Here is a 25,432-nt window from a genome sequence, read left to right as displayed (position 1 = left end):
CATGTGGTTAAGTAGGGAAGAGACCGCACCCATGAGGCCTCCGGGCTCCGCATGACTCTGGGTCTCACACTGGGAAAGTTGATGCAGAGCCCAGCAGTAGGCTTTCTCCACTAAATGATACGCTTCCCGTGTTCAGTCATGTAGGACGCGCCCGGTGAATTTTTACAACATTCAGCCATCACTTTCTCTGCTATGTTTCTCCAGCTGCAGGCGAAAAAGTAATATAACTCTCATTAGGAATAAGTCTTCTTCCACTGCTTTTAGTTAAAGATTTCATTAATGCCACCAAGTGAGTGTGGTGGAATTAGAAGTGTTGGCTCTTTCTGCCATTCACCATAATGTGTACTTCTGCTATTTAAATTTACAGTTTTTACTTAGCTGAAGCTCTTTGCAAGGCTAATAAGTGCGAAAAGTGGCATAATCTTCAGTCTTAATCATGTAACATTGCAGGAAGTTAGTGTAAAAAGATGTGGCACTAGAATATAAAATCCCTAACCTTATTCAAATGAAGCCACCTACACATGAAGCACATATAGAAACAGTTGGAATGAGTCATCATTAAAATGTAATGTAATTGCAAGTATCCTACTAGGAATGATGAATCTCAGCCACTTGGGTGGGTTAGACGTGTTTGATGCAGCAGACTAGAGCCTAAGGGGGAAAATCAGCTCTGTCCTGCAGGGTGTAGTGCTTCTACAACATGAAAGGCCCCCACAAGCCTTGGTGAGGCCATCTCCAACTGAAGTCTGGCAGGTTTTAGCCACGGGGGAGACGATTTAGTGCGAGTCATCAGAATAAATACTTTGAAGGGCGAATATATGATTCTTCTAAAGTTAACAAAACAAAAAAATGCTTGGCTGCGGTTCTTAAAAATAGATTGAGCAGTCAATAGCTGACCTCTGAGGAGTAGAGGAACACTGGCTGAGTTGAAAGCCTATTGTACACAGGCTGAATTGAGCGAGGAGACTGCAGTGAGGAGCGAGAGCTGAAACAGGAATATGTGTTGGTTGTTTTTATTATATTTAAATTTGTTACCCCCTTTTCTCCCCAATTTAGTCATTATGCCAATTTTTTCCTCCCCACAAACGTTTGTGTGTTGTCACTGCTGTCGTATCCTACTGACTCACCTGCCAGTGAGGAGCCCCCACCGGGTGGACGTAGAGTCTTCGTCCTACTCCTCCAGCCCAACACTCCCTACTGACAGGTGCCGCCCCAGCCCGTAGGATTACATGCAAGACAGTTATCACCCTCCCCACCCGGCTTCCCTCCCCCGAATACGTGCCAATTGCATGTCTTTGTGTAGACACTCGACAAAGCCGGATGCACCATGGTGGATTCGAACCCACAACCTCCGCGGTGGTGGGCAGGCACTTTAGCACTGCGCCACCCGAGCGCCCGCATGTGTTGGTAGTTTTAACCACCGACACGCTATGTACTCCGTTGACCGGGGTCCCCTAGCCTGGTTCCAGACGAATCTGCTTTGCAAAAAAAAATTGCCCGTGGCAGATTAGGTCTGGCCCCTCTACATAGAGATTTTATTTCTCTCCCTCCGAAGTTGTGAGGGACCAATCAGAGCCCAGTATGCAAATGTGGGGCGGTTTTATCACCAGAGGCATTTTTTTAATTTGCCCCTCGGAAATGCAGGTTCCACACAGAGGTTCCAGACTAATATCTACGCAGTGATATTAGTCTGGCCATGCCAGGCTAGGGGTCCCCCAGAGATGTATAACTGGTCCCCTCCTTTTTCCCCTCTACATCAAATTTCTTTGCTTAAAATAGTCAATCTACGAACTCACAATGTGTCGCGACGCGTTGGGCTTGAAGATCAGCTATTTTTGCAGAATATCAGGGCTAGAGCCGGAGGTGTGGATTTGAAAGTTATGCAGTTTCTGCACTTCCGGCAATATAATGGAGAAGTGGTGGAGAAATGGTGGAGAAGTTAGTAGCAGCACTAGAAGTTGGGGAAAGATCACCAGGCAAGCCAGTTTGATGCCGTCTCCCCCCGTCCAAAGCAAGGAGTCCTGTGCCTTTTTGCATACGGCTAAACAACAGCTGTTTGGGGATGCTTCACCTGTACGGAGAAGATGTACTGTGTAGGAGGCTGTGCAACTGTTGCCTGAAATCCTGCCAACTTAAGCAGCTGTCTTGATTAATGTCTTTCCTCTTCTTTGTCCCCCCCCCCTGCCTCCTAGGGTGCCGTGTTCCTGGAGGGCGTCACTGTGAGAGGCGTCACACAGGTCACCACACAACCCAAACTGGGAGAATGTCAAAGCAAGTGTCAGCAGTTCGCCGAATGGGAAAAGTAAGGCACCTCGCTGCTTTCTCATGCCGCACATATGCGCGTGTGCGTGGGCGCACAGTATTGTGTTGCGAGTGACTCATGCTTACTGAACCACTCCGTTTTTAGATCATCACACTTATAAGACAGGCACTGGAGTTGAGAATAGATCTTTCTTTTTTCCCTGTGACAGCTATGCTGCTGGAGCCATTTTAATGATATTCTGTAGAATCTATACTGTCTCCTTGTCAGAACACAGAGAACGCCATTAAATTTGAGTCCCCACTGTTACCACCTGGAGCATTTCTTCTTTGTGTGCACATACATGTGACTATTTAATTAGGTCCACCTGTCCCCACAAAATAACTGAAAGTAATCGCTCAAAATTGCCATTATTTTCAAAATGGCATAAAGTAGACAAAAAGCAGGTACTCATTAACAGGTTGTTCTCCGTAATATCAGAAACTGATGGACTCTTGGAAAATCTGCCCTTATGGTTCTGAAAAAAAATAGGCAAAAGAAAATATTTGTGTGTGTAAGTTTGACCAATCCTGTGTTTTCCAGATCTGGTTTTCCTGGCGCTCAGCCGGTGTCCATGGACAGGAGGAACCTCCGTTTTTTGGAGCAGAATCCCTACAAGGTCAGCTGGAAGGCTGACGGAACACGGTGGGTCCCTCGCCGTTTCATTTTCCAATTTATTAAAGCCTTGAGATGTCAAATCCTCCTCCCTCTTTCTTCAATGTGAATAGAGGTTGGCTCCATGTCTCTTCATGTCTCTACCCTATGGACATTCACAAAGCACAGGCCATGTGTGAATGTACGGGAATGCCCGAGAGGTTTGTCCAGGTCTTACTAGTCAGAGCCATGAGATGAATACCAACATTGTTTCTATAGTTCCTGTAGTTTTTACCAGGTGCTCGAAGAGCGCCTGAGTCTATGAATCGGCAAGGCGGAGTTCGACACATTACAGATTTGCATTCGACACATTTTCGACACATTTGCGTCATTGGCTGTCCTTTAAGCCAATGGGGATATTTTCCCATACTCTGCACCTTGTCCTCCCAAGCTATGGGTAAGCGACAACTATTTGTCATTGGCTGTCCTGGCTGTCCTTCACTCCTTTAAGCCAATGGCCACACGAATGGGGAGACGGCCCACCCCCCACAGTAACAGCTCTCCGCTGTCCGCTCCCCTCATTCACTGTAACAGTTAGCCTCAGGCAGGACAGTTAGCCTAAATGCTAGCGTGTTTCATTAGAACTAGTTTGGCTATTAAGTTATTATTTGGCCATGTTCACACTGACTTCACTCGTCGCTATTGTTGGGAAGACCTGTGTGGTGTCTAAAAATGTTGCCACCACTTATATAAAAAACATTATTAGCATTTAGCGTCGCAAACACACACACACACACACACACACACACACACACACACACACACACACACAGAGCACCTGGTAGAATATGACTTCAAGTCATTTTCTTTCTTGTTTTTTATTGTTTTAATTGTTTGGAGTCGGCAGCGTTATACTTAGGAGGTGGTAATTGCGCAATGGCTCAACTGACATAACCAGGCCCCCTCTGTTTAACCCTCTGTAACCAAAATAGCCTTTTCCACTGTAGTACCAGTCCAATGCTGGGTACAAAAAAATCTAAATTGCCAGCATAGGCTCTCCAAGTGTCATTCCTAGATTTCCCTTCTTAAAGAAATTATCGTCACAGATTATCGAACAGAAAGCATCTGCAGACTGGCAGACCAGTTCATTTAACTTAAATATACGTAATTTGATTCATCTCTCTCTTTCTCTCTCCCCCCCCCCCCCCCCCCCCGGCACACAACATACTGAAATAAGTGAGCCTTGGCTCGCGCGTGCACACATACTCACAAACGTTCTCCCCAACATTATTTCTATGACTCATTTTGTTCATAGAATAAGAGTTGGTTCATAAAACTAACATCTCTTGCATAAGCACCGTCATGACGTCATACGGTTAAACGCTTTTCCTTCACACTTGTAACGGGATAACTGTGCATGTATTGTGACAAGTTTGGGTGATGATGTGATATTGATGGTATGTCATATAATACCACATTCAAAATCGGTATATACCATTAAATTGCAGGCATTTAAAGTGAGTGGGAATGGGGTTCAAGTGGAATAAGTTATGCAACATGGGGTTCAAGTGGAATAAGTTATGCAACAAGGCAGCCATTCTTGCCCGTCACTTTGAGTGGTCTCGTCTCATTGCACTTGCTCTGCCAGAGGGTAGCGTTGAATGGGAATAGGCTTTCTCGGTTAATGTTGGAAAATGTTCACCACTTTCGTGAATATTTCATGAACTTGCGTCAATTTCAGAATTTTACATGTTGGCACTTTAATTTCCTGTAAAAATGAGATGTGCAGAGTACAGAACTGGCACCTGACCAGGATAGTACTAATGGCGTGCGTTCGACTGACACTATTTGACGGTACCTGACATTTTTTGTTGGGCTCAATGATTCAACATTTTCTCAGAGTACAGTGTGTGTGACCCCGAAGCCCCGGCTTTCCTTCCAGTTACTGGAAGTGTCTGAGTCAACAGAAATACCCCAAGTTCTTCGATTACCAAAAGGAGGGAGAAAGATACTGAATATTTATTTATTCTTACAGAAAATCTGCCAGATCCATCCGTGCCTCAAGTAGAGCTGCTTAATATTTCCTTAGCAGAGATGTTTATTTTTTGGACCGGGCGAGTTGAGATGTGGTAGAATCGTTGCTATCTCTTAAAAGCATATTCGGGCTCTGACAGCTCTGACAACACTTATCACCCTACATTCTCCACAAGTGTGTATGTCTGCAGGGCCCAATACTAACCTATATGCACCCTGAACATTTTGGGAGTCTGTCACAGAAAGACAGGAAGACATATACGTATATATGGAGGAGACATTGCAAGAGAGAAAGAAACACTGATTGCACAGGGGGCTGCTGTGCTCGTCATACAACAGCTCCAGGCGCGTTTCTCTGAGACTTTGTGCTTCTTTAATGTTAACATTCTGGATGTCGAAGCTCCAAGATTAAAAACACTGTTCACAGCTATACTTTGGCCGCACCTTTTGCTGTAAAGGCAATGCATAATGTTGGCCGTTTTATCGTATCTGAGCCATGGAAATTGAACACATGTGTGACCAAAACACGTTGCACTTTGGAGACAGGCTGTTGCTTCTTTCCTAAAGTCTTCTGACACCAAGAATGCACCAGAACTTTCCCAAGTGATTTTCCTTCTTGTTTTGTCAAGTTTTGATGACTCACTTAAATAGCATGGTGTTGTGATTGACATCTCGAAGCAAGTTTTTGGAGCACTGCACAAACTGTCAGCAGCCCACACACAAACACTCATTATTGGGAATTCTAAAACTCACCAGAGCCACACAGCATGAATGAGCTCTGAATTATTATTATTATTGTTTTCCCACATTTATTTAACTGGGTCTTTAATAATAATAACCTAGAATATGTAGATGAAGCTGTTCGTTAGGCCTCCGCATTTGGTGGTTTCTGATTCTGAGTTTGATTGATTTGATTTGATTGTTCAACCGCCCCAAGTTCTCCCACACAACTATCCTTCTCCGTTCTCTGCACTGGCTCCCCGTAGCGGCTCGCATTCAGTTTAAAACCCTGGTTTTAAAACTGGCAGTGAAAGGAACAGCTCCTTCTTACCTCCGGGCTATGGTCGATGCCTACACCCCTGCCCGACCACTTCGGTCTGCCACCTCGGGGCGACTGATTGCCTCGTCACTCAAGGGTCCTTCTGGTCGATTGACACGGTCACGACTTTTTTCTGTTCTGGCCCCACAGTGGTGGAATGAACTTCCCACTGATGTCAGAACAGCAGAGTCACTGCCCATCTTTCGCCGCAGGCTGAAAACTCACCTCTTCAGGAAACACTACCCTTCCTCTTTGCCTGGCTTACTTGTTGTTAACTAGTTGACGAACTCTTGTTTTATTGTTGTATTGTTTTATTGGATCTTGTTTAGTCAATACACTTTTTGTATTAGCTCGTGCTCATTTGATTTATTGCTATTTTGTCTCATCTGTTAGGTAGCTGATATATTGCACTTTTACCTTAGCGCTAGGTATACTCTTGGTTGCTTGTTTTTGCAGGAAATGCACTTAAGACTTCTGGTGATTAGTAGTTTCGTTCCCTACCTTTGTTGAATGCACTTATTGTAAGTCGCTTTGGATAAAAGCGTCTGCTAAATGACTGTAATGTAATGATTGTCTCCTTTAGAATCGCTACATCGAGTGATGTATTTTGTTCAGGTAGCATAATGGATATACTGTATAGCATCTTGGATTGAAACCCTCAATAGAGTAAGAACCTTTCCGCAAGCGGAATTCGAGTGTAAGAAAATGTTTGCTTTTCCCATTATGCAGTAGTCTAGTCAGGCAGAAATATTTGTGTAGCTGTCACAAGAAAGCTGCTTAATAATTTGCCACCCCTCCCACACACACACACACACACACACATGCTGTCAACAGTTTTTGAAAGGATGAGCAATTGCGATGTTTCATTTGGGAGTATGCGCCTTTACTAATCTGACAGTAATAGCTACCTGGGTTTTTGGTTCCCATTTCCTTTCCAGCAGATACATAGCATTATTATCAACCTGAAAGCAAAGACAGGGCTATGCCTGGCCTGCTGTGCGTGCATGTTCCTTTTATCTTTGTAATTCTATTTGGGTTGTAAAAATCTCACGGCGGGTTGCATGTCTGACACTGATTTTGAGGAACTCTGTTGTAAGAAGAAATGATGTAGCTTCTCTAGGTGGGTATTTTCATGATTATTAGCTGTGGTCCTTGTCAAAGTGAATGCAGGTTTGGCATTGTGCCTATCATTTGGTCAAAGGGGACATTGGTGTCACAGGCTGTAATGGAATGGCCCTTACCTGAATTTCCCTCCGGATTTGATAAAGGTTTATCTTACCTTATCTTACTCTCTCCATCGGAGAGGCGTACTGTTCTTACCCAGCCTTGATATTATCTTCCTCTGTTTGAGCTGAAAATTGGGATGGGAGCAGTTTAAAGGGTGCAATCTGCAAATATCTTTTGCTATCAGTCAAGTCTTCTCTTTCCTGTCTGTTTTGACTTCATGTGAAATCCGGGGTGTTTTGTAGAGAAAGGGATAGAAAAGGAAAGATAACAGGGCCAGGACAGACGGCAGTGGATCTGCCAGTGTCAATGGATCTGCATACGCATAGTATAAGCAGATTGGTGGTGCTGTTAATCACAACTGCTTACAGTGTAGGTCAAATCTTAGCGACCGTGTTGTAATGATAGATAAAGGGCAAGTGCTGAATTATGAGCCGTAACGTGTGGGACAGTCACAGCCTGGAATTATGCCATGCATATAAGATGAGACTAATGAACTTTGAGGATTTGTGTGTTTTTATGTCAGATTTTGCACATTGTCTCATTGCTGTTGTGAGCTTAATTCATTGTCCTGCCTCATGGATTGGGCAGAGAGCTCCTTATTAAATGTCCTACATACTAGCCAGTGGCAGGTTTTAAGACATGAAGTGGAGTTTTAATGGGAACCATGTCCCTCAAGGTGGTCCACAAAGATTGTCTCTTTGCGTAACTGGAGGCCTTCTGAAACATATTGCATATTCTAAATCCCTCTAGCTTCCATTGTTGCTTAGCCGAAGATAAGAACACTTTCCATTCTAGAGTAAGTCGCTTGTTGGTTTAGAGATGGATTAATTCAGTGCGGTTTTTATTTCTTTGTATTTCACTCATAGCTTCACAGTTTTTAAGTTAAATAAGGCTAGAATAGATTGACCACACTTCATGTTCACCAACATTCTACAAACAATTTCACACAGTACTAACATTACACAGAAGAGTGATTCTCAATACAATCCAAAATGTTAAGCTATTTTGGATTCACAACCTTAAAGGACGACTTCACCCATTTTCAACCTATCTTCATATAATAGGTCCTCACTAATGCTCATGATTAGTACTATTTTTTTCTACTCAGTCTGTGTCTCATAGGAGAGCTGTGGACATTCAGAAACCCTACCAGTGACATCATCGATGGGGAATCCAAGCTAATAGAAACTGGAGGCTTTGTATTCCTGGAAAGTTGCAATGCAATAATAGAAGCCATTGTTCTCACGTTAATAAAAATCGAAATAAAATGTTTTAAATCATGTTGAAAAAAAAAATCCTGCCTAATGATGATGTCACTGGTAGACGGGTTTCTGGACTGTCCACAGTCCTTCTATGAGACACAGACCAAGTAGAAAATAATTGTACCATTTTATCATGAGCATTAGTGAGGCCTATTATATGAAGATAGGTTGAAAATGGTTGAAGTCGTCCTTTAAGGGATATTTCACTTTCAAACATGTTTTGGGTAATTTTAACATCTACACACGCTTTTGTAAATTGCTTTATTCAATATTCAGATATTTGATATGAATTTCATCAGACGTGCCCCCTTCCTATACAAACCCTTTGTAACTTTAACATCTACTCAAGCTTTTGTAAATTGCTTGATTCAATATTCAGATATTTGAGATTAATTTCATCAGACATGCCCCCTTCCTATACAAACCCTTTGTAACTTCAAACTCCATTTTAACCATGTTAGATTCATGGAATTCACACGGCCTTGGCTTTTTTCAATTACTTATTTCATTTATTTTTTTATAATGTTTGGGGGAAATTATTTAAAATAAAATACAATAAATGAAAAAGGTAATTGAAAAAACACGTTCCCCTCACGTATTAGAAGGACACTATCAGTCACCAGAACCAAGGGCATGTGTTTTCAATTAATCTAACATGGTTAAAATGGAGTTTGATGTGACAATGGGTTTGTAGGCTATAGGAAGGGGGAGTGTATCTAAATACTGAATCAAGCAATTTAAAAACTGTCTGGGGTGCTCACAAAAGCCTGAGTAGATGTTAAAATGACCCCAAACATGTTTGAAAGTGAAATATCCCTTAAACCTTCAAACATTTATGTAGGGATGCAACAGTTAATGGAACTCATTGGTGTAGTCGATTTATAAAAATCGGTTTTAATAACATAATGAAATGTATGTTTTATACAGCAGCAAAAATAGCAGATCTACCAGCTCACAATGTGTCATCATAATCAATAGAATAATCTATAGTTGCAACCCTATATGTATTTACTCGCTTCGCACTTGTGTGCTGTATGGAAAGGTGTTTGTCAGGGTTAAAGAGAAAGAATCCCTAATCCCTAATCCCTAACACTAATCTGTTGATGTTACATTATTTTCTCTTAACTAACCCCCGACTACTCCCAGCTTTCTGTTGAGTAGTACTCTCCCAGAATGGGGAAATCGATGGTTTTTGGCTGTCTCTTTAAAGTGCCAAATTCAATTTTCTGTCTGTTTGGAGAGGTCGAATGTTATCATGAAACTCTTTGCCCTCTGTTCTGTCTGTATTGCCTTAAGTGTTTTTTTCATGACACGTACAGTATGGTGCACCAGACTTCAATCAATAGCAACACTTAAAAAGATCAGGAAACGATTAATAATGGTTGCAAATTCAATTTCCTCTGAACTAGTGTTTGCATTGAGGATGACCTCCTTTTATTTGTTGATTTTCAAAGCTAAAACAAGGTATGCATGTGTTTTCTTCTGTGATGGACTTGGACTGTGCTTATGGTAGAAAAATGGCAGAACTACAAGCTCTCAAAGCATCATTTTGTGACACGTTGTGAACTTGTAGTTCAGCTATTTTTGGTGAATACATTTGAAGCAGAGGGAAAAAGGAGAGGACTGTAACCCCTGTGGGACCGATTGCGGTTAACTGAAGTATATACGTAGGATTTAAGTGATTAAAGGATCATACTGGCATGTTAATGGCAGCTTATTGATTATGACTTACGTACACTTGACATTACTGCAGACCATTTACCAAAGTATACCGTGTGGTTTGTTTGGTCTTTTGAAGTAGCCCATGTTTTCCATTCTTTTCAGTGTGGTACGAAAATCAAGTTGCAGAGACTTGAAACTTGATTAAGATGGTCAATCCAACACATAAGAATTTGTAATGCCATTGTTTTCCGGAAAGTGTCTTTTCTGTTGAAGTCTATAGCTGAAAATAGTCCCTGCCTGGACAAAAAATGTCCTGCCAGATTTATACTTGATTGTGCTGCAACGTGGTGTGATCTTGTAGATCTGCTATTTTAGGTGCGCGGCACCAGCACAGAACTAAGTATAAATCAAGCCTTACTATCGTCAAAATGGGAAAAAGACTCGCTCCTCAGTGAGTATTGGAGAAGCAGCCCCTGCTGTTGGACCCTACGCTAATGATGTGTAAAGCTGCTGGGTTTGATCCTGGGGGTTGGGGTGGGGGGGGGGTTGCTGTCGGTCAGGCCGTAGGGCTAGGCCGGCAAAGCTGACACACAATGGACGCCTGTGCCTCATTAGCACTAAAGCACTCAGGGGAACAGGACACAGAAGATAAGGACGAAATCAAACGCTCACAGCACCCACCAGACATCAGGGACGGATAACAGCAGGTGGAGAGGAAGGTGAATAAGGAACTGGGTGTGTCAGATTTTCTTTTCTTTTTCTTTTGCATCATTTTTTCTTTTATTTTAAAGGAGAAGGCAGTGTGTGCACCATAACCAAGACCTCAGAGAGAGATGTGAGGATGGCGGAAATGCGTCTCATCTTTTACTGATAAGGAACTGATCCTCTGGGAGTTGGATGGCAGTAAAGCTCCCTCCACTTTGTAGTGAACATACTTGACAGTGTTAACTGACCAATTAGACGGCAGGAGGTCCTTCTCTGGACCCTGCGCTAACCTATTCTCTGCTCAGTGGGTGACACATCTGTCATTTTCTCCAATGACACGTATTCGGTTGATGTTCTCTGACATATTCACTATCCCCCAAAACGGTATTGGAGTGGTTTGGTGTTTCTCCTTTGTGAAAAGGAAGGTTATTTTCCCATCCGTAGAAACGATTTGCTTAAGGGCTTAAGGCGAGCTATTGAGACGTTTTCTGTTCCTTTTCTAATCCAATACTGCTCTCCCTTGACTGTAAGCCTTTTTAATACTTTCATTGTATGTTGTGCATTTAGCCCTAAAATGTAGACCAATTGTAAATGGGGCTGCTCGTTCTGGTCTGCAGGTTTGGGCTATCGCTCGTCCCTTTTCCTCCCACTTCCCCCCTTGCATTTGACTGTTTTTGTCTTCAGTCAGGGTTCGATTTGTAAAAAACAACAGCAGGAGGGACATTTTCTTAGCCACTTTCCATTTTCTCAGCAGGTAGAGTTTTTGGGTTATGTTGTTACCTTGCCATGATGTTACTCCGACAATATTATTGTCGAGATGATTTCGTAGAAATTGATATTCCAATAATAGTCTCCTCGTTGACTTACAGTACATGGTGGCACATAAATAAATGCTAAGGAAAAGGGAAATGTTAATTAAGTCTGACCAGAAGCAAGGATAAATCCTATCCCCACTGGCGCTCAAAAGTGAATGACTGGGGGGTATCAAAAGCAGAGGCAAGGATTTCCCTCCCATTCCCCCAGCAAATCAAACCCTATCTAATTCAGAATCTAATTATGCTTCGGACATTTTTTTTATCATGCGTAGTTAATGAGACAATTTTCATATTTGCATAAATTAGCAGAAATAAGTAGTAGAGGTCACCCAACTTGTGTTTTGGTGGTTTTCTGCTAAGTGAATGAATATTTTATGTTTAAGGATGTTTATAGTGTTTAACTCTTTGACTTTTCAGAAAAGTCTGCAGCCACTGCTGGCGCTTTTGAGCATTTTTACTAATCTTTCAAGCCCCACAGAATAATTTGTGCTATGACTAAAATGACACCAAATATCTCAAAAGAAAGAGGAGCATCTCTACTTTCCCAAGGAAAGTAGAGACTTCATCACTGAAGTGACTGTGAACAGAGTGGTCAAAGTCAGGGGTGGTCCCATGCAAGGAGGATTCAGTACATCACTCAAAGCAGAACTTCATCAAAACCAGTCATCTGATGGCCAAAGTGAGGACAGCACTGAAAGAGAAAGTCAGCATACTAACAAGTTCAAAAGACAAAGAAACTACCCAAGGTGCTAAAAAAGAACATGAAAGAAAAACAGTAGAGGCCCTGCTGGACCAGATGTACAAGTACATGGATCCATTCGCAGCAGGTGTGGCAAGGCACTTCAAGACTGGCCAAGCCGTAAATGAAGATGTTGTGAAAGACTCGTCGCAATCAACAGAGACAGGAGAGACTCTGCTGTTGCAGTTCATAGAGGAGAGGCTGAAAAGCAAAGAGGAAGATAGTGTTAGTTTCTTGAAACCTATACAGACTCCACAGATAAAAACTGGATTAGAAAAAACAAAGAAAGCACTAAGAGTTATTAATACTAGACCATACCCGGTGAAGTTTGCAGGCGAAAGTAGTTGCAAACGTGGGATTATTGCGCGTATTGTCACGTGTCCCGTCACCCCCCCACCCCCCCCCCCCCCGGGCGCGTCCCGTCGCGCACACACGGTGAACGGATCGTAGTGAATGGAATGTGGCCCCCTGGCGAAGTGCAGAAGTTGGTGCTGCCATGTTCGCTTATTGTAAGCGGTTTAGGGGCAATATTGGTGGTAGTGCGTTTTTGGCGTTGGTTGTGAAAGTGCAGGTGGTTGGGAGGCGTTGTGAGCTTGTAGATCGGCTGTTTTCTAAGAGGCAATGTATATGTGTGAAGGGCGAAGGGCTCACTTCGTTTGGCGTTCTTTTCATAGACCTTGTTGCTTGTAGGGCTCGCTTCGCTTGGCCTGCTTTTATCGACCTTGTTGCTTGTTTGTCCCGCGAAACCTGGCAACCCTGCACGCAGTTGGATCTCCCATTGTTTGACAGATAAACGCTAATAATAAGGTGAGATTGGATGAAATAGAAAAACGCGCTTCGCAGTTGCGTTCAGATGGTAATGGCCAATGGCTGTGTGGAAATTGAGATCAATTGCTCCAGCCAGTGAGGAGAAACGGGCACACAGTTTTACAGTTTTGCTGACACGACGGTCGGTCGACCACAGAGGTTTGTGAAATTATAGGAGGATACTGAAAGAGGAAAAGCAGGCATTCGGCAGTCTAGTAGGCAAATCTACCAGTGCAAGAGACGCTCACTTGTATCCTTTGACCTCTGTACCATTAGCCCTTTCCACGGAAGATAAGGACCTGAGGCAAGGATCAAAAGAAACGGAACCATATGATCACAGACGCTGAGGCAGAGGGTGAACAAGCCCCCATCAGAGAGGCAGAGGGGATAATTGATGGCATGGCTGCTGTTCAGTCTGTTTCCCCAAAGAAGACATGGAGTGAATATGCAGATAGTCTACTTCGATGTTGCATGCCAACAAAGACGTTGAATGCAGCAAAATTAGTGAAAGTCATGGATACCTATCGGGAACACAGAATCAATGACTTGACTCAAAAGAGAAGGGGCCAAGCAGGAAGGAAGGTTGTGATCACAGAAAAGGGTCAATCTATGCGACAGGGCAAAGATTGGAATGCCTTTCTAAATAGTGGTGAAAACAAGACAGAGCTGATTAACTTTCTGGCTAATTACTACAAGAGTGACTCAGTCAGATCAAGGTTTGACATCCCACTAGTATTTTCGGAAACCGACAATGCTTGGTTGATCACATCTGAAGTTGTCCTTCTCTTAGAGCAATGCAACCATCATGAAGCAGATACAAGAGTTGTTCGGCATGCATCCGATATTATCAGACACACCTGTTGTTGTGATTGTTGCTGCAGATACTGATATATTTCTTTTGATTGTGGATGCCTTTAGCAAAGTTGATCCTGCTGAGAAATGTTTCATGAAATTAGACAAAGAGAGATATGTGGACACTGGCGCTGTGTCTGAAGCATATGGGAAGGAAGTATGTGATGTCTTGCAGGCTCGTCATAGTGTTACGGGATGTGACACAACCTCGTATCCCTACAAAGTTGGAAAGGTTAAATCTTTCAAGAAAATGGTGGCAACGAAGAAGTCTACCCTGCTTACTTCAGTGGGAATGTTCCAGTGTCATTACAACACCTTGAGAACATTCTCATCTTCATGTGGACAGTAATGTACCCAGGAAAAGAGGAAGACTACCGTGGAAACGCGAATCAGAACGTACGAGCGACAGAGGGTAAAGTCAAGTTTGGGTCTTCTTCCTGACAAAAATAGCTCACAAGAACATCTGAAGAGATCTAACCTAAGTATACATCTGGAAACGGTGTCTTCAGCAAGATATTGTTTTTCCCGCACCAGAGAACAACGGCTGGCAACAGACAGATGACGGTCTTGTTGTCCCAGTTTGGTTCTCCTGTTCACAGTTTCAACCAAGCCTGAGCAGAAAACCTCCCAAGAAATCAAAGTGTGGTGAGGAAGCTGGTGATGAGAGCTCAGAAAGTCAAGGAAGTAAACAAAAGATTCAACCTGCAAAAAAGAGGCACTGACAGAAAAAGAAAAATGCTACATCCTCTGATGATGCAACACCAGACACCCTCTTCCTCATCAGAGAGTGGCAGTGATTTTGTGCTCAGCAGTGATCCAGATACATCAGACAGACAGGGTTTATATTCAGATTACTTTTAAGTCAGTTGATCTCATGTATGCCTGACTGTAGCTCTGAATAATAGCCTTAAGGCTATGGTACCGATGAGCCAATGGACCCGGACCACAGGCTACATAACCTGTCGTCGGGAGTAAAAATAAGAAATACACTTTCGCTACTCACCAAAACAAAGACGGTTTTATGGAGTTGAAAGCCAACTCTACTAAGTGGGAACACTCTGAGCCCCCCCCCCCCCCCCCCTCATGTCTAAAATACACTTCTTGGCCAAAATGTAAAATAATCCACCGGACGGAGACACCACTACTTTGTTATTTTAATCTTCTGCAGCGCCATCACGGCACCGACTCACCACTACCGGAACTGCCTACCAGTCCGCCTACCAGTCTGCCTGCCAGTCCGCTGGTCATCAAATTAATTCATAGATATAAAAAAATATCCATGAATTCAAGTCTCCATGGGGTGACTAATCGATAGAAAAAAAGTAATGTTTTTGGTGAACTATCCCTTTAACAATACATTTAAAGAATTACCTTGTTTACATAATTGAGCTCCTAATCTCACCTAAAAACCTAATTTCACATAAATATATATTATATTTGATAAAATGTGAATATTTTGTGCCCTAAAGATATTACTCTGTCAACCTACTGCCACATTATCCATATATCCATTATTAAATAATTATTTCAGCTAATGTGTCCAATATGCAAATTATCTCATTAACTATGCGCAATACAAACATGTCCCAAGCAGAATTTGATTCTACGTCAAATCACATAAGTAACAATTTAGGAAAGTGTATTAGTTTGTTATAGCTTTTGCCCTGGAGTCAGGGCTAGCACACTATTTCTTTTCGGTCATCACTGGGACTGATTGTTTTCTGCTGGAGAAGGGTCAAGCTCAACGCTGTCTATTGATCTTTAAAACTGAAGAGGGTGTGGACGGCTAATATTACTGCTGGTGCTGCTCTGCATGGCTGGACAACTATCTCACTCTAATGACAATTAGATTATATGTCTGGTTTCCATTTAAAAAAGATAAAAGCTGTTCATTACATTGCTGTCTGAGTGCATGTGAATTGTCCAACGTTACTACTACACTACAGGGGGATTGCAGTCGGGCTACTCATTGATGCCTGGAAGATAAGTTGAGAAGAATCACAAGTGTTTTATCAGAGATGGGTGAATGTGTTACTCTCAAATAACAATACATTTCTGGCTATGTGGTCCCAGTGCCAGAGATTTTTTCAAAGTAAAAAAAAAAGTGCTTAGGAAGCGAGATACAGCCTTTTTCAGTTATAAGTTAAACAAGGAGTGGATGGAGCTGCAAATCTTCAGATAATGATATCTTGGGTTCTGAACATTGTTTTAAAAAAAAAAAAAAAAATCTTTTGAGTTTTTTACTATTTAAAAAAAAAAAACACGTGATTGGCACATTGCACCATAGCGGTAAAACACGTGAAACACGTGAATAGCACTCAATGAGTTAATAATAGAATTACAACTTTATTTGTGTTTGTCTTTGAGGGTGTGTGTAGGGCCAATGTTGTCTATTCAAAACTGACTAAATAGGAATTGGGGAGACTGGCATACATTCTGTTAATTCCCCTGTAAAATCCACAGTGATGAATCAAGAAGCTGGGGCACATACCACAGAGATACACCCTATTGACAAAAGCTTTTGCAATATTTCAATAATATGCAACTTGATATCAGGGGCTTGGGTGATGCACAGCGCTTTTAAATAAACTGTTCATGAAGCCAGCAGAAAATAGGATTTTGTACTGGAAAAAAATGTTTTGTATTCTCCCCCTAACCCATTCCTGGCAGGCTTCCAGGGCTCTGCATCCATACCACCTGGCATCGAAGGCAAATTAATTGCATCTAATCTATTCCATATGTGTTAATGGTGTCACAGCAGGTATGACAAGACAAATGCATAGCTTTTGTCAGTGGGAACGCCATTCATCTCTTACCCATCTCTGTGTGCAGACTTACTTGACCAAAGAGTTGTTCATCCCTACCACCTCGTGTGTGTTATTTTATAGCCAGTGTGACATTAAAGATTTGTGCCCATTATTTGCACTGCATGAATGCCCTAATTTAAAGTGCCGGGATAATTTTCCTCCATTTTGAGGCACACTGATTAGGATACTTGACCTTTAGAGACAGAACAGAAACATCCTCCTTTGCCAACTTGGTATTTTGAGAAAGAGTATTTGCCAGCCCTCTCGGCATAATTTGGCTCAACATCAGAGGTGAGCACAGAGGACAGCAGGTTGTTTGTGATCATGGAGCCTTTGGAAATATTCATGTGAGGAGTGTGGCATTTAGATCACACACTCCTTTTCAGTAGACAGTGACAATTGAAGAATACAACGGTGTCTAATTCTTCTAGGTTGTTGACCTATCCTTTTCCGCTTATCTTTAGGGACCTTACTTTTTTTGTTTGTTTGATTTCCCCCCCTCACTTCCCTTGTGAAATTGCTTAGGGTTTTTGCCTGCCAACACAGATTTCAGTTAACGAAACGGTAAGCATTTGGTGGGATAGTTTTGCTTGCACACACTGGTTCTGTCAGTTATTTCTTCGTTCATCCTGTCACCGGTTGCACTGTTGCTAAGCTAACGGCTTGTAATTTAAAATGGACTGGAGCTCTTTAGCTTACTGTAGTCTGGAAGTGTGATTTCCTTTGGAATATATATACATTATATATATATATATGTATGTGTGTGTGTGTGTGTGTGTGTGTGTGTGTGTGTGTGTGTGTGTGTGTGCGTGTATATATATATTTAGTTGCATGTAAATTAGTTTATATAAGATAATTGTCTGATTATATATTACATTTGTTTCAAATAATCCAATTTGCAGCCTGAATAGCAGTGTAATCACTGAACAAGAATTGGCTTATTGCTGCAGTATTTGAATTGCTATGCCACCCAGAGTCAGATCAAAAGAAGAATCACTGTGTGCAGAAGAAAATCAAAGTCCTTTGTCATGGATAGACTTTTTTTTTTTTTACAATAACAATATCGAACACAATTTTGCATTGGACCATATTGGAATATACAGTCAAGTTAAATATGGTATGCAGATATAATATTTTCCTAATGACAATTGTTCAGGCCTGATGGTTTCATTTGGGTTGTAATTTAAATCAGATTTTCAACAATTCAGTTTCTCTATTCCAGTTGCCGTGTTTATATGAGGTTAGTTAATTTCCAATTTGAGTTGATTAGTTTAATGGCATTTGATGCTGTCACAGTAAATCTGAATACAATTTCACTGCTGCCTAATTCCTGATGGAGTGAAAGACACACACACACGCACACACTCACACTCACACTCACAAATGGACTCTCAGCACATCTCAGAGTTTGGATTTCATCAGCTGATTACATGTTCTGTTATTCACTGAGGTTTGAATGTTTCCAGTCTCTTCTTCCCACTGTGAGTGATGGTGTAGTGGAGCAGTAATTCAATGGAGGTGTGTGGGGGTACAATTTGATTCTTAGTTCCCCACCAGCTCCTTCACCGAGCCATCAAGCATAATAAAGACAAAGTGTGGTCATATTCACCTAATGGCTATTGAAAGCTATTTCATAATGGCAGGTAATTACAGTCCGCTAAATGCTTAGGATATACTTTAGTTGATGAATTGCTAACTCTTACATACATTTTTGCTGATATATCGGCCATTTCTGAGCATTTTAACTAACCGTTATTGTTTGGAGTTTGGCAATGCTCCAGACGCTTGGCCTTGTGGGAGGGAGAAGTTATTTTCCACGCTGGTTCTTCCATCTCCCAAATTTTAAGCTCCAACCTTTATCTTTTTTTAAATAGATTAATCTGCCAAAAAACAGCACCCAGTGGTTTATATAATATATACACATATCCCCCCCCCCCCCCCCAGCTGTAGTGCTGGCGTATTTCATAGTCCTAAATCACCTGCAAATGCCTGCAAAGGATTAGTTGGGCAATCTTCCTAGCCATGGACACATCACCGTGCCCCTGGTGAACGTGTGTTATTTGAAGATATTATAATCTAACGATGAAGTTACTTCTGCATTACTGCAGACCATCTACCTTACAATTGGAATCTACAGTCATGCGCCAGAATGTTTGTGCGTCTGTATGTAAGTTGCATCAGCACTGCGCATGCGTCGACGCACTTTCCCTAAGCAATTACACGCCACTTCACGCTTACAACTCCTGGACATGGCAACCCCGGCAACCCCGCCCCCCATCCAAATACTGTCTGTCTGACTCTTTGGGAGGGTTGAACGCAGCGAACGCCGTCTCGCTGGGCTGAGCGGGCTGCTTCATCAATCTGTGCCGCACATTCTGGTCCTGCAAGAGCCTGTGTGAATATATAGATAGATGAACGGGTGAAATGTGTCCGTCTCTCAGTTTGCTTTCGTTTTTGGTTTGCGTCTCGAAATAGCCCTGAAACATGACTGTCATTCCATGACAGTCATGGTGCCAGTTGCCCCTGGGTTTTCGCGGATTTCTTTTTGTTTAGATTGCCAACTCTCACATGTACATAAACGTTCAGATTTCAAATATAAAGTGCTTACCACAGAGCCACGGATGTTACCTCGCGATGCGGACCACATTAAGCACCCTTATCTCCCGTATTGTTCAATAAAAAGCATTTTAATCCGATCGCCGGCCATTTTCTCCAAATTTTCTCCGATACTTTCAACCATGCGACACCTAATGGTTGGGAGGTGTATTGCACTCTGATACATTAAAAAAAAAAAAAACCTGAAAAAAAGGAAATGGCCGGCGACGGGCTTAAAATGCTTTTTATTGAACAATACGGGAGATACGGGTACTTAATGTGGTCCGCATCGCGAGGTAACATCCGTGGCTCTGTGGTAAGCACTTTATATTTGAAATCTGAACGTTTATGTACATGTGAGAGTTGGCAATCTAAACAAAAAGAAATCTGCGAAAACCCAGGGGCAACTGGCACCATGACGCTTGTGTATACAAGCGTCATGTGAACCATGGCTAGTCTCGAAACAAACACTGCTGTTGCTCTCGCTTTTGGTTTGCGTGTCGAAAACCTCTACAGCCTACTACACGAGAGCCTCGCACCAGCGACTAGACGGAAGGGTCGCGTAGCGACCCGCACCTCTAGTTCTCTACAATCGCACTGCAAGACAATAAAAAAACGTAATGATAGAAACACAAATTAGAAGTGAAAAAGTTTACAACTCGGAATAATTCACACTAACTCACTCTTAATTTATATGGCTGTGAGTTGTTCAGTCTGTATCTTAAGCCTATTAATTATTCCAAAAGAGACTTGTGGAGTTAGGAACTGTGGTATTAACACTGTCTGGTATGAGAGACACTGCTGACTCTGCATACATACATCTCCTTCCACATTAGCTGCATATTATAAATGCTGTATGCGCGCCAAACAAGAAAATAATACCCAACCCCCATGAATAAATAATTTTAGTTTGTTTGTTAATAGTTGCACTTCCAGTCCAGCTAATTTACCATAAAGATACACCAGAATGGCATCATAGATTAAGAGAAAGAAGAAAAATCCTCTTTGTTGCCTCTAAGTTTGACAGTAATGTGGGATCAATAAGCAACAACAAGCGGTGGAAAACACTGGCCTAGTTCTTCTCCCAGCTGAACAGACGCCCTGACCAACCTGTAGGACTCGCTAATACAGCAACATCGATCGCCCTCAATGCCTTTATTTTTCCGGGTAGTTTTGCTGAACACAAATGCTCTTTTTCAGCAATGCTTTACTTCACACTCACACAGTTAACCATATTCACACCTGGGAGTTGAGTTGCCCAGTACAATCACAGTTTCTTTTCCCTTGTTTGCTGCTGAACAGCTCCACTGGAGCGTTTGGGTAAGTGCCTGGCTCAGCGGTGGCTATTGAGGGGTGACCGTTGCTCATTTGATTCTTTGCACTTTTGTAAGACTCTTGGAAATACCTAAATGCCTAAAATGTAAATGTAAATTGCTCTTCTTTTCAGTAAACACAGCATCTGTTTGACAATCAGACATTTGCGTGCCAAGTGGGAGCTAGCATGAAAACAATTGAATCTGAATATAATGTTGTTGATTCTAACTATCTGTACATAATGTTTCTGTTCTCAACAGGTACATGATGTTGATCCACGGGAAGAATGAAGTGTACATGATTGAAAGAGACAATGCAGTCTTCCATATAGCTAACCTGGAGTTCCCATTTCGCAAAGATCCACGTGTCCACCTAGCCAACACTTTACTGGACGGGGTGAGCTCTCTCATTACTTTTCACGATGTGGCTCTGCAGGAGTGTGTGTGTGTGTGTGTGTGTGTGTGTGTGTGTGTGTGTGTGTGTGTGTGTGTGTGTGTGTTTGTCTGTCTGTCTGAAACCTTTTCCAAATTTGTAGTCATACATCATAGACGTATGATGTCAATACATGCTCCTTCCGATGTCTCCTTCTGATGTCGGAAATCAGTTATGGACAGGCTTTCCAAACTAGTTCGGCCAGTCGGGACATCTGAGGGTGCAAGAGCGTCCAAAAAATCAGGAGTTCTGAATGATGTCAGAATGTAGTTATATCACCTCCCTTTCCACAAAAAATGTTCGGACGTCTGAAGGAGCATGTATTGCGTTTTAGACTGGCCAAAGGAAGTCTGAGGTCCACATGGGAGCCACACTGTTTTTAGACCCCATCTTCCGTCCTTTCTAGTTCTGCTTGCTCAGACATCTCTAATGTGGTGCGACATGCTGCCTTCTGTGTGACCTTCCTAAAAGTCCCACGTGCTCAGTCCTAGCTTTACTGAACTATGATGCCCCCCTCTTACTGACACTGGCCTGCTGCTCCACCATGCTGATGACAAATATTGTCTGTCGCCCCCTTTCATGCCAAACCTCTGGGATGTACTTGAGTCTGTGGCAGTAGAGCCTGTTGAATAGAGGACTGACAGGAAAAGTGTATGCCTGTGTCCGACAATACAATACAATAGAATATAATTCATGAGATTGTTATGCCAATTTAACCACTTTCGACCTGGAAACCCTGTTTGTCATAGTTGTAAAAATGTTAAAAAAAATCTTTAAGACATTTTCAAAAAATAATTTGAAATTACATTAGCTTGTCAGCTACTTTCACTGGTTTAAATTTTTAAGCCATTTCACAGTAAAGGGGTTGTAGCCAAAGGAAATGTCTATTTGGGGGTCCTTGCCATGGAAAAGATTGCGAACCCCTGTCTAGAAAGCACACAATAACAAACTATTCTAGAATCGGATGCTTCTATCTTGTTTTCCCCACAACAATTCAAGATTCAATAATTTATTACCATCAATGAAACATTGGAATTTGTCTGTGTGCTCGAGGTAGACGCACATCAGCATAAACATATAACAACGCTCTAACACAATAAATAAAACATTCCACTCTGCAGTGCATTTTTGCACTTGGCGTTGAGTAGGCCTATCACAATTATTACATAATTGCCTAATCGTAGTTATTTGAGATAATCACAATTATATGTGCTTAATTCCATTCATCTGTATGAATTCATGTTTTTTTTATTCAAAGAATTCGGAAATAGCAGATCTACAAGCTCTCAATGTGCTGCAATGCAACATGTAAGCTTGTAAATCAGCTATTGTAGCTATTTTAGAAAAAATCGAAAGTATAAAATTACAATCATCGCCTTTCCGAGTTGACTTTGATTTCAACTCGAGCTATTTTTAGTGTTTTATTGTTTCCGCCAGGCCGACTATTTTGCACCCTGTCCGGCCGTGTGTGTGTGTGTGTCCGTCTGTCTGTGAGCAGCTAATCTCCGGCACCGCTGGGCCACTCACAGGGAAACTATGCATGCACACTCCCTGGATGCCAGAGCAGAACTCTGCCCTGAATTTTTCAGATCAGCCTGTTATAGCGCCACCAGGAGATCCATTTTTGCAACAAAAAATATTTTGGCCGATGTGAAAAAAAAACTTTGCTCTGTATTTTTCACATCTGCCTTTTATAGCGCCACCTTATGTAAAACATTTTTGTTTATATTACTCGTTCAGATTTTCCATCCGTCCATATCCGGATTGGCTAAGATTGACATCTAAAGTTTGCAGGAGTGGCCCCTTTCGAACATAATGCCTCAAATCATGAATGCAGCGTCCGATTGCGGTGAAACTTAATCGTACTACGTTGAGGAACAAATGCCACCCTTTTGACATTGCCCTATTATAGTGCCACCAGGAGGCCCAAAAAAAGGGATACCGCAAATCGGTACACATTATCTCTATAGTCATGTTATCAAGATGGATCTGTCTGATTCTTCATTTTTCCATCAACATTGCTGGCCCACAATGAGCACTTTTTCTAGTTACTTTTAATTCTTATCTCATTTTTCTTCTAATAAAGATCTCTTTTTTTCTCTCCCCTCCCCTGGCCCCCCCACACACAAGTAAAGCGTCTATGATTACTTAGAAAAGCGCTACATAAATCCCAGGTATTATTATTATTATTAAATATACAGTAGGGCCTGTCTTGGTCATAGTACATTATTTATGTCATTTCTTTATATATTATTTATATATCCTGTGCAGTTTTTGATTACAAAGCCTAAAAGACACATATTCTGTGACAATATTCAATGTCAAAACGTATTCAATTAAATTATTTAATCACAATTATTTGATTGACAATTAATCATCAAGTAAAATTTCAGGATCGTGACAGCCCTATTGCTGAGGCTCTCCGGGAGGCGGGAGTATTGTGTGAGTTATCCTCCTCACCCTCCAGTATTGGCACTGGGCTTTTATTGGCACCCTTAGTGTGGTGTAGGTCACCCAGGTCCCAGTTCTCAACAGCAGCAGGTGCACAAGACATGAGTTGTTATCACACTCTCCTAACAAGAAACACGCAAGGAAATTGGGTGCCATTATGGCTTGTGTTTATGTCCTCTGGCCTTGATTTGATTTGAGATGTTTGGCCCTGCTTCATGTACAGTTTTCCTAGTGTTGTGCTGGAGATGTGATGAGAGGTGTGTTATCTGTCATCATTATCAAGTTCATTTTTCATCATCTTCTCCTCCTCCCACTCCGCTTTATGCAAAATAGGCGAGGCTTCTCCCTCTCGGGCTAAATGGTCGCTGATATGGTGAAATGTCGTTTTCCTCGCTCAGGCATGCCACATAATGGCACATTAGTGTGCCTTTGAAGGAGCCGTTCAGATGTGCGTTTGTGCTGCCGCAAGGGCTGTTTTGAATCACGGTTGTTTGTCTGTTGATGCTTCTGGCCCTGTGTGTTTCACAGAGAGAGCCTTCGCTTGGCTGTTCACTGTGAGCCTTGCAGAGGGCAAGCTGGGCTCGCTGATCTCTTTCATCTTCAGCCCCACAGAAACGTCCTCGTCTTTGTTTGTAGACTGCAGGCCAGTTATGGCTTCACTACAACTAGAGAATCGGTATCTACAGTGATTTCACAGTATTTGCTTCGTGTTGATTGAATTCACCATTAACCACTTAAGCCCAAATAGTGAAAATAGCTGATCTGCAAGCTCGCATCACGTTGCATCGATATATGCATTCATGCATTGTGAGCTTGTAGATCTGCTATTTTTCCCCACCACAGGGTTTATGGTGGGTAATCTGTTGTTTCTGTTTTTTGTATGTTGTGTAACTTGTATCTAAATTCGATAGATTTAAGTATTAAATAACTCATTCTCTGCCAGACTTATTTCTGGCTGTGTTTGCCCACTGCCAGCGATTTAAAATGTTGCCATTTTTTTATTTTTTCAAGTCCAATTGTTTCTAAACACACCGGCGATACGTGCACGCCGCTCAGACAACAGACATTCCGATCGGGGCGGAGTCTCTGTCCAGCAGCCCAGCATAAAAACACCATGTATCGCCATGTGAACGGAAAACTCACTTTTCACCTCGCCACAGACCTTTTCAATCGGCGACATTCCATTTTGCAGTAGTAGCAGTTTCTAAACAGCGTTTCTAAACAGCGTTCCACGGCGCAGAAAAACAAATCCGAGAAAATAAGGTTTTAGACAGGAAGCAGGCGGAAACGAAAATCTTCGATTGACGCCATTTCCGTATCCGGGTGTGCTACAATGAAATGTGTCACTGCGAGAGATGAAGGACGGTGAGATATTTTAAAATCAGCGTTTTTTGCTAAATTATGTTTTTTACGTCAGAGGCAGATTTGGTAATTGGAAAACATTACGTTTTTTACGTCAGTGGCAGTGAATGAGTTAATTAAGTATTAAAAATGGCACCCCTTGTTTGGAAGTTTAGGTATTCCTGCCCACAGGATATTTTTTTCTTTCCTTTTGGCTGAGTAGTATTATGCAAGCTCTATTTGATGCTCAACGGCTTCAGTGTGCAACTAAAAGCACTCTGGGGCAAAAGTTATCACCTGCCCACAGCTAGCAGTGAATCTCTAAAAGTATTTGCTTGCTACCGCTCCACTTTTGTCAGACGCATCACAGTTGATGACATTGAGGGGTGTAAATATTTAATTCAAGACAAGGAAGTGAAGTAGAGTCCCATAATGGCGTCATTCATTCCTCCTCTAT

General features: G+C 42.1%; 1 protein-coding gene across 1 annotated transcript in view; it reads left to right on the top strand.

The window, feature by feature from the left end:
- rngtt (RNA guanylyltransferase and 5'-phosphatase) overlaps nucleotides 1-25,432 on the top strand; it is a 94,298-nt gene that overhangs the window by 8,796 nt on the left and 60,070 nt on the right. Inside the window, exons 7-9 of the mRNA XM_084082697.1 lie at nucleotides 2,193-2,302; nucleotides 2,843-2,944; nucleotides 21,012-21,147. Of these exons, the coding sequence (XP_083938823.1) occupies nucleotides 2,193-2,302; nucleotides 2,843-2,944; nucleotides 21,012-21,147 (348 nt within the window). The remainder of the gene's footprint in view (nucleotides 1-2,192; nucleotides 2,303-2,842; nucleotides 2,945-21,011; nucleotides 21,148-25,432) is intronic.

Source organism: Gymnoscopelus microlampas (genome assembly GCF_963454915.1).
Source record: "Gymnoscopelus microlampas genome assembly, chromosome: 16".
Lineage (NCBI taxonomy): Eukaryota > Metazoa > Chordata > Actinopteri > Myctophiformes > Myctophidae > Gymnoscopelus > Gymnoscopelus microlampas.
Note: the sequence above shows the minus strand (reverse complement) of the source record. Positions and strands in the feature narration are given on the sequence as shown.